The 15,026-nt window shown below is 36.5% G+C and overlaps 1 protein-coding gene and 1 pseudogene across 2 annotated transcripts in view; both read left to right on the top strand.

Annotated features, from left to right (window-relative positions):
- Positions 1-8,851, top strand: part of LOC115693003 (disease resistance protein RPV1-like) — a 29,037-nt gene extending 20,186 nt beyond the window's left edge. The window contains exons 5-15 of one of the 2 annotated variants that reach the window (XM_056317013.1): positions 1,281-1,313; positions 1,397-1,456; positions 1,974-2,051; positions 2,185-2,253; positions 2,337-2,396; positions 5,745-5,825; positions 6,057-6,116; positions 6,187-7,197; positions 7,366-7,611; positions 7,705-8,233; positions 8,341-8,544. In XM_056317013.1, the coding sequence (XP_056172988.1) occupies positions 1,308-1,313; positions 1,397-1,456; positions 1,974-2,051; positions 2,185-2,253; positions 2,337-2,396; positions 5,745-5,825; positions 6,057-6,116; positions 6,187-7,197; positions 7,366-7,611; positions 7,705-8,233; positions 8,341-8,402 (2,262 nt within the window). In that variant the 5' untranslated portion in view covers positions 1,281-1,307 and the 3' untranslated portion in view covers positions 8,403-8,544. Of the gene's footprint in view, positions 1-1,280; positions 1,314-1,396; positions 1,457-1,973; positions 2,052-2,184; positions 2,254-2,336; positions 2,397-5,744; positions 5,826-6,056; positions 6,117-6,186; positions 7,198-7,365; positions 7,612-7,704 lie in introns of both variants that reach the window. The other variant, XM_056317012.1, reaches the window with a different exon arrangement.
- The window catches only part of LOC115692987 (disease resistance protein RUN1-like), an 86,859-nt pseudogene that overhangs the window by 43,432 nt on the left and 28,401 nt on the right, over positions 1-15,026 (top strand).

Below are 15,026 nucleotides of genomic sequence, written 5' to 3'. Positions count from 1 at the left end.
GCAAGTAAATTGTTATGTTTGTGTTCCCACGAGGCTCCTCACGGGGTTTAGGTTCTTCCAAAGTTTCCTTCTTGATATCTGTATCTATGACACTGCGAATAAGCTTCTAAGCTTTCTATTTGAAAGTCAATGCATTCTTCACAATATGTGCGGGCATCAAAGCATATCTGGTTTTCACATGGATCTTGTACTTCTAGTAAGCTAAAGACTGCTGGCTTAGCTTTCATCCGCATTGTGCACTCATGTCATCTTCGTCAGGCAACCGAAAATGCTATTTGACATCATGGTTCTGCACATACATTTTTGTCAATCTCATTATCAGATCATAGAGCGAGCTCAAATAGACCTGATGCCAAATGACAAAGCCAATCTGCAAGGGCCAAATTTAATGTCCAAAGAGATGATGAAAGTGCTCATTTATGAGATCCTCAAGAAAAATAGCACCTCAGCTTTACTTATTGATGCTTGGGAACGGTGAAACGGGCAGTTTAAATTCATAAGAAGTGAAGCTGCGTCAGGGAAGACTGGGTATGAACCTGAATCGTAGGTCGAAGAAATTCAATAAAAAATTTTCACCGGAACTTTGTTCAATATTTTACATAATGTGTCTAACATTAATTACCCCGCTGACATCGTTGGTTGTCTCCCTTAAAAGTTGAATCTAGCACCTGGAAGCACTGACAACCACTGGCAAGATTGTGGCTCGCATCGGCAATCGCCGGGAAGCATGCTCTTTCCTATCAAAATTTCTCGTATCAGGATGCGGCAACGCTTAAGCATGAATAAATAATCGGCACTCAATAAAATAGCGAGACATGTATTGGGAACACATCAGAGATCATCAGCACATAACAAGGGGGAGTTGGCAAATTTCTTCGGCATTCTAGGATCATAGAAGCTGTAGTTGGCTTCGCAAAACTTGACCCCTAGTCGAGCTTAAGCTCCTTTTTGCATCTTCCAATGTTCAAGCTCAGTCAAGCATACACCCTCAAGTCTCTGATAGACATCAAGACATCTCAAGATTGGGAGAGAACTTTTTCTTCATTTTTTTGGTAAATGCTTCGTGCCTTCCATGGTTTTAAAGGGGAAATGCTGTGTTATGGCAGCACAGTAGGGATGTTGCATTCGCTGTTACATTAGCACATAGAAGCTATCTCCATAGTCGGAGCCGAAGTTGGAAGCCCTACTTTTCCGTTGAGGATTTTCATCTACCTATCTACTCTATCAGCTAAACATTAGTTGCAACATCTCCACTAACAAGGCATATAATTGATTGGCAGGCACATTCAGAGGTCACGTTTGAGGGAATGGAGGTTATCTTCATCTACCTATCTACTCTATCAGCTAAACATTAGTTGCAACATCTCCACTAACGAGGCATATAATTGGTTGGCAGGCACAATCAGAGCTCACGTGGGAGGAAATGGTGTTAATATCTGGAAGTTACAGTACATTTGTATATTTCTTCACTACTCTTCCCCTCTCTACTAAACTTACATTCAGTTAGGAGTTTAAAATCTCTCTCTGCAGGTCAGGAAACTTGCCGAGCATTTATAAGTTGTAACTTAGTAAAGAATACTATAGCTTTCATGGTTCCTCAAAAGTGAAAACTCACGATCAACTGTGGTGATTGATAATTTGCACTTTGAAAAGGAAGATTCCCATAGCCACTTCTATTTTCACAGAAACGTTAACGATCCCTCGTAACTTCTGGAAACAACCTTTAAGTGGTTTTTGCATTTTACTGCTTTTACCATTTAGGATAGGCCTGTCATCGATGGTAATAAATGTGAACTTTATAGATGGCGGATGATTTTTTGTGCTGGTGTTTTGCGGAAGCAATGTGAAATGGGATCGTTCAAATTATGTTTGTGTTTCCTTCCTCATGCTGTGGGACTTACTTTTGTTCATCATAGATCTTTCTTCTTTAAGCAAGATTTCAAGAGAAACTCTTACTTGATTTATTATTGCAGGCAACCAGGAGATGGTCCCTGATAAAGTCAGTAGTTACCTTTCTGTGCCTCCTTTTCAGAAATCGAAAAAAAAACAGGGTATGTTAGTTAAGCATTTATGTGGCACCATCTTTCTTTTGTAATAGTAAGAAACGGGGTGTGTTAGTCCGTTTAAGCTTTTTGATGCTTAGTAAACCAGATTAGTTGTAACATTTTTGCATAATGGAGACAGGGGTTTTACGGTCCTGTCTTTAGCTTACATGGGATGCATGGAGTGAGCGTTGGAGGGACTTCATCTGTGGTTATCTTCATCTACCTATCTACTCTATCAGCTAAACATTAGTTGCAACATCTCCACTAACGAGGCATATAATTGATTGGCAGGCACAATCAGAGCTCACGTTTGAGGGAATGATGTTAATATCTGTAAGTTACAGTACATCTGTATATTTCTTCACTACTCTTCCCCTCTCTACTAAACTTACATTCAGTTAGGAGCTTAAAGAGAGTCAAGTATTACAAATAATTAGCTTATTGGACAGGAAAGTAAACGACTTGATAATGCACCGCGAGCATTTTTTTCTCTCCTTCTCCTTCATTGCCTAGAGATTTGAAGACTTCGGAATACTACTTTATCGCTCTTGCACATTGGTTAGGTTGCGGCAGGGTCTGTTAGAGAGGAACTCTTACCTTGGTCTAGGCTAAAATGCCCTAAATATAGGAAAAGCGCCTTGCTCCGGTACCGTTTTCTGGGTTATTTGGAAAGAAAGATAGGTGGGCTTTTAAGAATGAGGAAAGTTCTATAGGTGCTGAAAGGGATAGTTGGCTTTCCACCTTACTTTTTTGGCATAGAGGTGGCAGTTTTAAGATGCCGAGTCTTCATTGAATTGCTTAGATATTTCCTAATGCCTAGAGTGTAAATGGGAGGCCCACTTGGTGCTCTTGAATATACTTGCCAAATAAATTTAGAAATTTTGAAAATGCTCTCTTTAATTTGAATGTTGATATCGATATGATTTAAGGTAGGTCTTCAATACTAAATAATAATCAAATTTATACCAAAGAAAAATAAAATTGATACCCATATAGACATTAAGATTGTCTCTTGGATTAATAGGACATTAAATGATATTGCTAAGAGGAGGTCATTAAAATCTTTCTACGGGAATGGAGAAGGGATTTATTTTGATCACAGGAAACAAAATTTGAAGAGTTATCAGTTAATATTCTAGAAGGAATGGTGGGTGCCAAAACTTAGATCAGGGGACAAGATAAAAAGTTTTGCTATACCCTAGCTTAGAAGGGAGAAGGGGTAATATATTTTCATGAAATTTCAGAGATTATAGTGCAAATTTAATTGGTTTTTGTAAGCTTACTTTTGGCGGTTAATATGATAGTTGTGAAGTAATTACATTTGTTTATTCATTTCATACTAGGGAGTATGATAATGCATGTACCATTAAATAGATAAGGTTTCTAATTATCTTGTTTTCAACGATTGCTAATGTCGATAGCTCTTTAGATTTTCAAACTAGAAGGACTATGTGAAAATGAAGTGTAACTAGATTTATAAATTGACAAAGAAAAACTATAACCTTAATTAGGGATTTCATTACTTTGGTGATTGTTATCAAGATGGCTAAAGCACCATATAAGATATCAATCTTTTCTATAATGCAAAGAATGCATAATTGCTTTCTAGTAAACTTATACACTTGCGAACGCGTGATAAATAATTCTAAAGAGTTAGATACAACTACATAATTTTGTGAAATGAACAATTTGCAACTATGTATAACTAATAAATGGAAAAACTAAATAAAATTTAGATGGGCAGATTTAGCTTATTGACTACTATTATTAATTTTATTGAAATTAGGGTTAATACCACGAAAAATCCCAAACTGATATACCTGTGACAAATTTACTCAAAACTAATTTTTTTACCACAAAAAACCCCAAACTGGTATATCTGTGACAATTTTACTCTTTGTTAGTTTCCGTTAAATTTTAACGTCAAATTGCTGAGTCGGATGACACGTGGCAATTGACGGATGTACCGGTTTAGGGTTTTACTTCTCAGATTGTCATAGATTTATCAGTTTGCGATTTTCGTGGTATTAATCCAATTTAATGAAGGGTAAATTTATCACAAATGTACCGATTTTGGGTTTTTTGTGGTCAAAAAATTGGTTTTGAGTAAATTTATCACAAGTGTACTAGTTTAGGGCTTTTGGTGGTTAAAAATTAGTTTTTGGTAAATTTGTCATATGTGTACTAATTTGTGGTTTTTCGTGGTATTAACCCTTGAAATTAACACCCTAGATAAATTAGTGTAGGAACATTGTCCAAAGTACATTAATGGTGGCGCAAGTGGGAGTATTAATCTTTTTCTTTTTATACAAGAGTAGCCGGAGGGATAGGAGCTTTGGATGATATGAATCAACGATATAGCTCCATTCGATGTACTTTTACGTGTATAATAGATTCGATTTTTTTTATGTCAACAAAGATCATATCCAGCATGGCTCATTGGAGTGTAAATAGCTTGCTGTTTGGTGATTGTCGATTTAAACCACCACAATGCTGATCTGATAGTGATCTGTTCTTTTAATTATGCAAGCTAATGTCAGGTAATTATAAATCTCATGATGTATGTGATGGAGAGTGTCTATAGCTTTATGTTAAGTGGAGCAGCAATGCATCAAACTTATTTTTTTGATACAGCACTACCTCTAATTATATATGCTTATTATCATTGCCTACTCTGTATTTACCTGCCAAATGACCATCTAGGTCGATCGCAAAAGCATCTCTTGAAATGCAACTATACTCAAATAGCCCGAAGCCCATCATATTGTCCGGAAACATCAAAGTCGCCATTTTGCATCCCCATCACCATAGCCTTATGCAGCTGTCACCTTCAGCTTGTGTCTTATCAGCTTCTTTGCCACTTCTAATAGTTCAGCATATTGGAGGACTGGAATGGTTCTTCACTTTCTTTTTTTGTTTGGTGGATTCTGATGTTGAGCTGATTAAACAGAATTGTTGATCTTGTGGTGAATTCTTATAGTGGTCTCAATTCATTGCTTCCGAGACACTTTAATAGTTGTGATGCATGAATAATATTATCCAGTAAAGAATGCAATGGGTAAGAGGATTTATCTCTTAATACTGTGCACTTTGTTTGAGGAAGGATTGTTGGTATTAGAACTAATCAGAGTAAAAACCTCCAACAAATTACTATAGATGAAGATAGAAATAGCAGGATTGGAGAATCAATAGAGAAATGTTGTTTAAGCAATAAAATCACAAAGAGATGACATGCCAGACTAGAAACTCTCTCTGCAGGACAGGGAACTTGCAAAAGAGCATTTATAAGTTGTAACTCATAAAGAGTATTGTAGCTCTCATGGTTCCTGGAAAATGAAAATTTCTGATCGACTGTTGTGATCGATAGTTTGCACTTTGAGTAGTTTTACATAATTACTTCTATTTTCACACAAAACCTAAAGCATCCATCTTAACGTCTGGATACAATATTTAAAAGGTTTTCGCATTTTACTGCTTTTACCATTTATGATAGGCCCGTCAATCGATGTGTCAAAAATATTAACTTTCTTGATGGCTAATGATTTTCTGTGCTGGTGGAAACAGTGCAACATGGGTTTATTCAATTATGTTTGTGTTTTCTTCCTCTTTCTGTGCAATTAAATTAAATCTTATTTATTATAGATCTTGCACATTTAAATGAGATCTCAAAGAAAACTCTAACTGGATTTATCCCTGCAGGCGACTCGGAGATGGTCCCTGATAAGGCTGGTAGTAACCTTTCTGTGCTTCCTTTTCAGACTACGGAGGATAAGAAACAGGGTATGTTAGTCAGTTTAGGCTTGTTGATGCTTAGTAAGCCAGATTTACTAAGATTTTTCGATAATGGAGACATCAGGTTTACTGTTGTATCCTTAGCTTAGATGAGATTCATGGGATGAACGATTGTGTTGGATGAACTTCAGTAGAGGTTGTCTTCAACTACTTATCTATACTGTCAGCTGAACATTAGTTACATCATCTCAACTAACAAGGCATATGATTGATTGGCAGGCACATTCAAAACGCATGTTTCACAGAATGCCAGTATCTTCTGGAACTTACAGTACCTCTGTATATTTCCTCACCTCTCTTTTCCTCTCTACTAAAGTTACATTCTCCTAAACTTAAAGTACCTTTATAGGAGCTTGAAGACAGTCAAGCGTCGAAAATAATTAGCTTATTGGAGATGGATGTAAATGACGTACAAATTATTGGAATCCATGGGAGAGATGGCATTGGAAAGACTGCTCTTGCGAAGATCGTATATAACAAAATCTCCCTTCACTTTGACGGTTGCAGTTTTCTTGCGGAGATTGAAGAAACGATGCGGCATCCTGGTGGTGTTCAGTATCTTCAAACCAAGTTGATCTTTGATATTTTGAAAAGAGAGTATGAGGTTGCTTCTGCTTTCAAAGGACTAAGATTTTTGAAAGAAATATGTAGGAATATGAAAGTTCTCCTTGTTCTCGATGATTTGGAAAATGGTTCCCTCCTCAAGGAGTTTGTAGGAGCTAAGCTTGATTGGTTTGGTTCTGGAAGTAGAATAATTGTCACCTCAAAACAAAGAAGCATTCTTCAAGGCTTTGTTGATCAAGGGATGGCTCGTACTTACGATGTTAGTCCAATGGATGATAATCGAGCTTTCAACCTTTTCAGGCAGTATGCAATGGGATTGAGTTATAAACTACATCGTTATGATGAAAATGCAAACACAATAGTCAAGGCTGCGGAGGGACTTCCCTTACTTGTCAAAGTTTTCGGTTCTTTTTTGCATGGTAAAGGACAAGAAGAATGGATTAAATTCAAAGATCTCATGCAACTATTTCAGGAAGATTACCAGAAGATTCTGGGCATAATTTATGAAGCATTAGACGAAAAGCAAAAGCAGATGTATCTTGATATTGCATGTTTTCTCCCAGATGTGGATTGTAGGATTGCCTCATATATGTGGCATCATTATGATCGTCCTTATGATGAGATCGAGGTCCTTTGTCGTAGGTCCCTAATAAAAATGGAAGAAAATAAAATAGGCATGCACAGCATGCTAAGGTGCCTTGCCAGGAAGATAGTTTATCAAGGTTTTCGTGATCCAGGAGCATGTGTTAGATTCTACGTTCCTGCCATAGCCCACGACACAAAGAAGAGGAAAAGGGTATGCCAGGGAAAAAAAGTAGCATGCAGGCCTTACTTCTCTTTTGATTTTCCTTGAAAAGGTTTCACGTATGAAGCATTTTCTTTACCTAATGATCCATAGTAATTATTTCATCGTCTGAAGACTTCCGCATGTTTGTCTACTTGACTTTAGTGGTCCATCGTGTAGGGAACAGACCACCTTAACACTATTATGGTAGGCTTTGAGATCCTACCGAGCACGACATTTCTCAGCTTGGGTCGCGCCAATATTGGTGGAAGATTTGCAGATGCCTTATTGAACGTTCGGTGGCTTCACTGGCAAGGGTGCCCTCCAGATTTTGAAGCAAACAGCATTCATTTAGGGAACCTAGTTATTCTTGATCTTTCGTGGAGTAAGGTTACAGAATCCTGGGGAGGTTGGAAAGGAATTAAGGTGGGTTTATATCTCATTTGTTTTTGTGTTTGTGTTAGCCCTCAAGTAAATTGAGAGTTCTACGCCATCTGAACATTTTCCGTTGTTTTGCAGATGGAGCGGTTGAAAGTCATGAATCTTACAGGTTGTGTGGACTTATTAGTTAGCCCCAGCTTCTCTTGTTACCCAAATTTGGAGATATTGATCATGGAGCGATGTTCTCGATTGGTTCATTTGGATCCTTCAATTAATGATCTGAAGCTCTTGGTTTCCCTGAATATGAGGTTTTGCTCCGAACTTTACATGTTGCCGGTGGAAATGGATGGGATGAATGCTTTGAGAGATCTCCTAATTGATGGCACTTCCATTCGAGAACTTCCTGAGTCGATAGGTAGATTGGTTCGACTGCAAATTCTTAGTGCCACTAATTGCTCCTCTTTGGTTCGTGTCCCTGGTTCAGTTTGTGAACTTAAATCTCTTTCAGTGCTAGCCTTGGATAATGCAAAAATTCTTGAACTCCCCGAGTCAATTGGAGACTTGGAGGAACTTAGATGCCTGTCTTTGAGGGATTGTCGTGAGCTAGGAAAGCTTCCGGAATCCATTGGCAAGTTGGAAGACTCACTAGTAGAGTTGGATATCTCGGGTACAGGTATATCAAGATTGCCCGATTCAACTAAAAACCTACGGATTTTGAAAGTGCTGAAGATGGATTCTTGTTTCATAAGAGAATTTCCTTGTGACATAGGACAGTTGATAAACTTGGAAGTAGTCCATGCCTCCTGGTGCAGGAGTTTGGAGGGAGTCATTCCTAGTGATATTTCGAAACTACATCGTCTCAGAGAACTGAGGCTTCGGGGTACACGTATATCCAGCCTTCCATCAGAAATCCAGTTCATGTCAAGTCTTCAGACTCTGGACATGCTACACTGCCACATTCTCAAAAAGTTGCCTACCCTGCCCTCTAACCTAATTAACCTATATGTCGATCCCAACTTGATGCCATAAATGTAAGAATCTTAAAAATTCTGCCATAGGTGGTATTTATCGTGATAAATAATACAATGTTAGTTTGGATTAGATGGTTGAATTTTGTCATTTGTTGTGCTTAGTAGGGTTGATTAGATTATGCCACCCGCAATTTCAAATTTGTGTCGACCTACTCTTCTCAATCGAATATGTTTCCCTCTTTCTTCTATTTTTCTATATTTCATATCAATGTGATGGATATGTATCAATTTAGCGTAGTCATGAATTTCAATGACTGTCGGGAATATATTCATAGAAACTATGATAATCTAACAATACACATGCACTGAATAAGAGAAAATGCTCATGTCATTGAAAATTAACCATAGAGAAATGCTCTGTGTTGTTGGAAATTTGCCTTATTGTCCATATTAGTCGGGAATTACTTTTTTGAACTTTGACGACGTCGCACGATAACACCCCCCAAATTTTGAGAAGTTACATATTATCCTCTTGTGCTTTGGCTTTTGTTTTTGTCACTAATTTTTTTCCCTCTGCATAGCAGATTAAAAGTTCCCTACAAAGGGACTTGCGCTTTTTTTCTTGTCTAGAATCATCACTACTACATGGTGAATGAAGTTAAGAAAAAAGAAAGGATGTATGACTAATGAAGTTAACAACAATTCAGCTGAGTTTGTCAAGAAACATAATTTAATCCAATCTCAAATAACACTTGATAGTTATGTAGACTAGAAAAATTAGCCGTTGCGACAAATATCAAAGTTCAAGAGTTAACCTGTAACTTTTCAGAGTTTGGGGTCCATTGTGCGACATTATCAGAGTTTAGGGGAAAAAATTTGTGACATTTTAAAATTTGGGAGCTATTGCAAAATAATGCCTAATTATCCCTGATATTATAATTGTTTGGGCTTCTTGAAATGATTCACCTGTACAAATGTCGGATTGTACCTAGTACTCCTCGGGCCATCATCAAGATAAAAAGTACAAAAAATTCAAATTGGTTGGATCTGTTAACTTCTCAAAGAATAAAGTTAGCGCTACTTATCTATCAAAACACTTAACATTATAGCATACATACATTGAACAACTTAAATTTTAAAAGAATTGGCAATGATCTCCGAACTATAAATTTTCTAGCAATAAAGTAGATGAACAATATTGAGTCCAAACGTATTTCAGTTTCAGCTTCATATCTTTTCTTGAGTATCTCATCAACAATTGTTGCAATTATTTGTATGGAAAATGCTCATGTCGTCGGAAATTAACGATAGAAATTATGCTTTATGTCGTTGAAATTAACCGTATTGTACATATTAGTTGCTGAAGAAAAGCAATTAACCTCATGAATGACCACCACTTTCTTATTGAAACATTTCATTTATAAATGTTTTGTTTATTAGATCCACATCATACATATGGGTCGGTTTACACCCCAGTTCATTTGTGCTTGAAACCCGAACCGGGACTACACATCCAAGTTACACTAGCTGCGTTCTTTTATCCACAGCTCATGTGTTTTGTTGTGTAGATCATTAGCATGTTTGTTTTCGGTCAATGTTTCAATTTGAACTAAGGATGATCTATTCTAGGGGTGTCAAACGAGTGGGTCCGGTCGGGTAAAAAATGGTCCGACCTATATTGACCCATTCAACCCGTTTTGATCCATATTCATGAAGTGTAAATCTAATGACCTATATCTGATCCGACTCAACTCTTATTTTAAAAGACTTTAATATCAAATCCAATTTAGGAAAAAACTTGTTTCTTATAAATTTTTTAAAATATTTATATTGCTAAAATGCTTCAATGCAATATAAAATAAGTGAACAATATTTATAATTTAAAAAAATCATTTTTAAATAATTTTATATATCTTTATTTTCTTTTTCTTTTTTTTAAAAAGAAATTTTTAATTTTTTTCCTTCTTCTTCGGCCGGCTGCGAGTGAGCTCGGTCAAATTGGCGAGAAGCTCGTCGGACGAGCTCGAGCTCGCCGATTCAGACGAGCTGGAGCTCGCCCGGCAAGCTCGAAACTTGCCTATGGCCGGTCGCTAGGAATCAGAAAAATAAAAAAAAGAAAAGGAAAAAAAGAAAAAGAAAAAAATGAAAAGAAAAGAAAAAGAAAATTAAAAAATCGATTTTAAAAAAATAATTTTTTTTTTCAAATGACATGTTACGATAATATGATTCACTTAAGCTATTTACCCTACAAGGCTACAAGTTAATAACTTACATGGGTTGAATATGGGTTTACAAACCCATATTCGACCCATATAAACTTGAGCTTTAATGTTGCAAACCCAATTTGACCTGTTTTTAAAATTTCAAGTGATCCATATTCAACCTAGTGGGCCTACTAAAAATGAGTTAATAAATGGGTTTCTGACCCATATTGCCACCTCTAATCTATTCCTTGGATGGGTTGGTTCCCCGCCCAGTGATACCAGACTTTCTAGAGTGAATCTCGGCCTAAAAGACAAAAACTTGCCCAAACTTAAAAACCACATTGCATCTCAGCATGAAAGGGTTGGTCTTGCTTCCTTTTGCAGAATTTTCTTTGCATATCGCTTTCACTGGTACACACAAAGATGTGTAGAGGCAAATCAAGCAATAAAAAGATAAAAGACTGACTCTGTTGATATCTAAATTTTGGCTAGCAATTTATTGCATAAAAAAATTAGGGATTGATCCCAATTTCTAAACAAAACTATTATTAATTTGCATGTTATAAGCATTATCATTTAATAGTAATAAGCCCACATAAACTGCATTGTAATTGGATTGACTTTAGTGGGGAGGTTTTGACCTTAATTAGAATTAATTGGACTAAGTCCGCGAGAGCATGAATTTCAGCCAAGCCCATTGAATACTCGCCATAACCGAAAATTGCATGTGCATTGCTCATGGGATGTGCTGAATTAAGAAATTGGATCATTTGATTAAACTTGGAAAGCAATAAGGCATATTCACTACGAATTTCAGCTAGTACCTATCAAGGAAATTGAGAAAGATACTCTTTATTTCTTATGGAAGTTTTTTTTTCGGTCGAACTTATGGAAGTTAATGGGTCCATTATTTTGGTGAAATATAAAAAAAGGCGAGCAAGGGGCGAGATGGGCAAGATAATAAATACTGAGTGAAGCTGGGAAAGAAAAGAAATTAAAAAAAAAACGAAAACATTTGTGCAAGCTGCAAGGTAAAGCAGCTGGAATTAGCTGGCCATGAATCCGCATGGATAGTAGGTGAATCTGTGAGTTGAGGTGACAAATATTACACGGCCTAATTCCAAAAAAAATACAAACTTTTGATCGAGTGACAATTCTGACCTTAATATTTTTTGTCTCCTAAAAAATCACTAATGTTCACTTAAATCCCAAATCTAGCCTCCCTTAATTTAAAATCATTGATTTCCAACTTGTCTGTTCCACCTCAACAATAAATTCAAGTGGCTTGCTGACTGGATTTCAAATACTATTCATTATCTTCTTTTCTGAGCCATAGCTTGAAAAATAACGATAAAACTGTTCATCGTCTCCTTCACTTCACCAGCAAATAAAAAGATCTCTCTGTGGTTAGACTCCGCCTTTTTGTCGTAATATGAAGCGCTGGACCACGACTCGTTGAGAGACGCAATGGACGAGATCCACCAAGCTCACGACCAGAAATTTTTTTTTTCTAACAAGGGTCACTTAAAATAGAGAGTTAACGGGATGTGAAATTTGAGATAAGGGTGAAAGTTAGTGATTTTTTATGAAATAAAAAAAATTGAGATCAGAATTGTCACTCGACTTAAAGTTTGTGTTTTTTTTTTTGAATTAGCCCAAAATTTCATGCCACCTCCGGAGAAGATCGCTACTTAAGTTTCGAAGCCTTCCAGCAGAGCTTATGGGTCGGCATCATCTGACCGCCATTATGCTTGTCCGTACGAGACGTGTGACAATGCTTATATTCATGAGTAAAGCTCAAACTTCACTTGAGAAGAGAGCATCCCTAGTTCATGGCTGATGAGAATGCAGAGAATGCTACTCGCAATGCGGGTCATGAAATGGACGAAGCTAGTGATAAAGACAATTACGTAGGAGAAGCGTGCCAACGGGTAAGCAGACAGAAACCGAACTTGAGGACGCCACCAGCAAAGTCCGCTAAGAGGAAAGGTGCTGCCAGCCCTACTCCCGTCACATTGAATGTGGTGAAGAAACCGTGGAGAAGACAAACGCAGAAGAGAGTGAAGAAACGGAAGAGGACCAAGAGAATGTGGAGGGATGCAGACATGCAGAAAACAACGAGGATGACGATGAAGAGACCGAATATAAAGATTAATGAGCTTTTCTGCAGCAACATATATGTATTTAGAGGAAGGATTGGGTTGATGAGGAGACAAGAATATCAAGATTGATGCGGCCATTACTCCACTGAAGCTCGATTGCGCTCTCTCTCCATTACTCGCGGTTCCTCGATGAGCCGCATTCGTATGTATCAAAACAAATCTGCAGCAGCATTATCCTGGGAATTTTTCAACTTAAATGAGTAGTGCAGAGATACCTAGTTATGAAACCCGTCTAACGGCCATCAGCAAAATTCGTTTTCGTGGACGGTCCAAGTGATTATTCTGGATAAAAAATGAAAGCTAGGGTTCTGGTACTCTTCCAAGAACTATATAAGTTGAGAAACAATACAAGGACATGCTATTTATTTGCAGGAAGCATTTCATAGACAAAATTATATATATTTATTCATGGCCAAATTCATGCTAATTGACTGATTTTCTTAATCTTCTTCTGGTGAAATAAGGAAAAGTCACATTATAATGAACTTAGATCATCATGTCCATGCAACGCATATGTTTTTCAAAAATTTTAGCCAACTAAAAAATTTGAACATCCAGTTGTCTTTTAAGCACAATGTATCAAACAACAAGGAAAATTGCCCGAAAAGTCCTACATTTATTGTATTTTTACCAATTCAGTCATAAACATGTCTTAAACATTTTCACCTATTGACAATTGAGTCCCTTCAGCCAATTTTGGCCGAAATTTATTGACGTGGACAATTTTTAATAATATTTTAATGATTTTTCAATTATTTATTTATTATTTTTTCCTTTTTATGTTTCTTTTCTTTTCTTCCTTTCTTCCTCCTCTAGCTGGTCGTCGGCCGTTGGTGGACAACCGGCCGAAGGCGAGCTTCGCTAGAGGCTAGACCTCGTCTCTGGCGACCGGCTAGAGAAGGAAGAAGAAAAGAAAAAAAAAAGAAAAAAAAGAAAAAAAATAAATGAAAAAAAATTAAAATATTATTAAAAATTGTTCACGTCAGCGCCGGCAGTCCTACGTGGTATGGCCGGCATCCATGTTAGCTATTTTTAGCCAAAATTGACCGAATGGACTCAATTGACAAAGTGTGAAAATGTTTATTACTCAATTGGCAGAATTAAAAGGTTTATGACTAAATTGACAAAACTGCGAAAGATTTATGACTTTTTGGATCATTTTTGCATTAAACAACATGAATCCACTGCTAATCAGAAGAATTTTGCATAATTTAGCTTAATTATTTCACTTTAAAACATAATGTACTTAAGAGCCGCATACGGAGCGTGCGGGCATGTAAGTAATTGGAATAAAAATCGCTGGATGAGATAAGTCCCTTGCCTAGCACATGGAGGGAATTGCGTTTAAAAGTTTGAAAATAAAATACACTAAACTCTTGTTAGTTAAATCGACCGTAATACTACCGTCAGAAAGTTAGTTTCTTTTCTATTTTGCGTGTAAACTCAAACTTTAATACAATTACACTTTTGAATGACCTAACGCATATCGATCTATAATCAGATAATTACATATAGAATTTTCATATTTAGTTAAATTAAATCAATCATTGATAGAAAACAAATATAATCATTTTCAAGTTTATTTGAAATAGCAAATTGCCACTTTTTGGTAATTTAAGTGCAACAACATTCACACACATATTATACCTTTGAAGATTTTGTGTTGAATGGTCGAATTTAGAACCTTTAATTATAGCGCTAAAATTGACTAAAAAAGAACAAAACAAAGACTATTCTCTACTATTGATCCAGGATTATTTTAAGACAAAACTATTCTTAAAAACACATATTAGCTCTAATACCAAAAAGAAAAAAAAAACTAATTCACCAACTCTCTACCAAAATAAAAACATAAAAGAATAAAAAAATGAAAACATTGTGGGTTAAGTCACATCATCCTATTACTAATCCCACCCCGTTTATTTTTATTTATTGTCTACTCATATTCTTTAACCTGGGCAATTCCTACTCAGCGAGCAAACTTTTTGTGGTCAATTTCCGATATTCGAAAATCATAAACAAGCAAGCAATTTGATAATAGTTGACTTTGGCAAATTGGAGAGTAGAATCCTATAGCAATGGAGGATCGAGAAAGGTGTCACATCTCAAGTATAGGGGAAATG

This window comes from Syzygium oleosum, unplaced genomic scaffold (genome assembly GCF_021117445.2).
Source record: "Syzygium oleosum isolate NSW1041296 unplaced genomic scaffold, Sole_v2.1 Sole_v2.13, whole genome shotgun sequence".
In the NCBI taxonomy this organism is placed as follows: domain Eukaryota; kingdom Viridiplantae; phylum Streptophyta; class Magnoliopsida; order Myrtales; family Myrtaceae; genus Syzygium; species Syzygium oleosum.
Note: the sequence above shows the minus strand (reverse complement) of the source record. Positions and strands in the feature narration are given on the sequence as shown.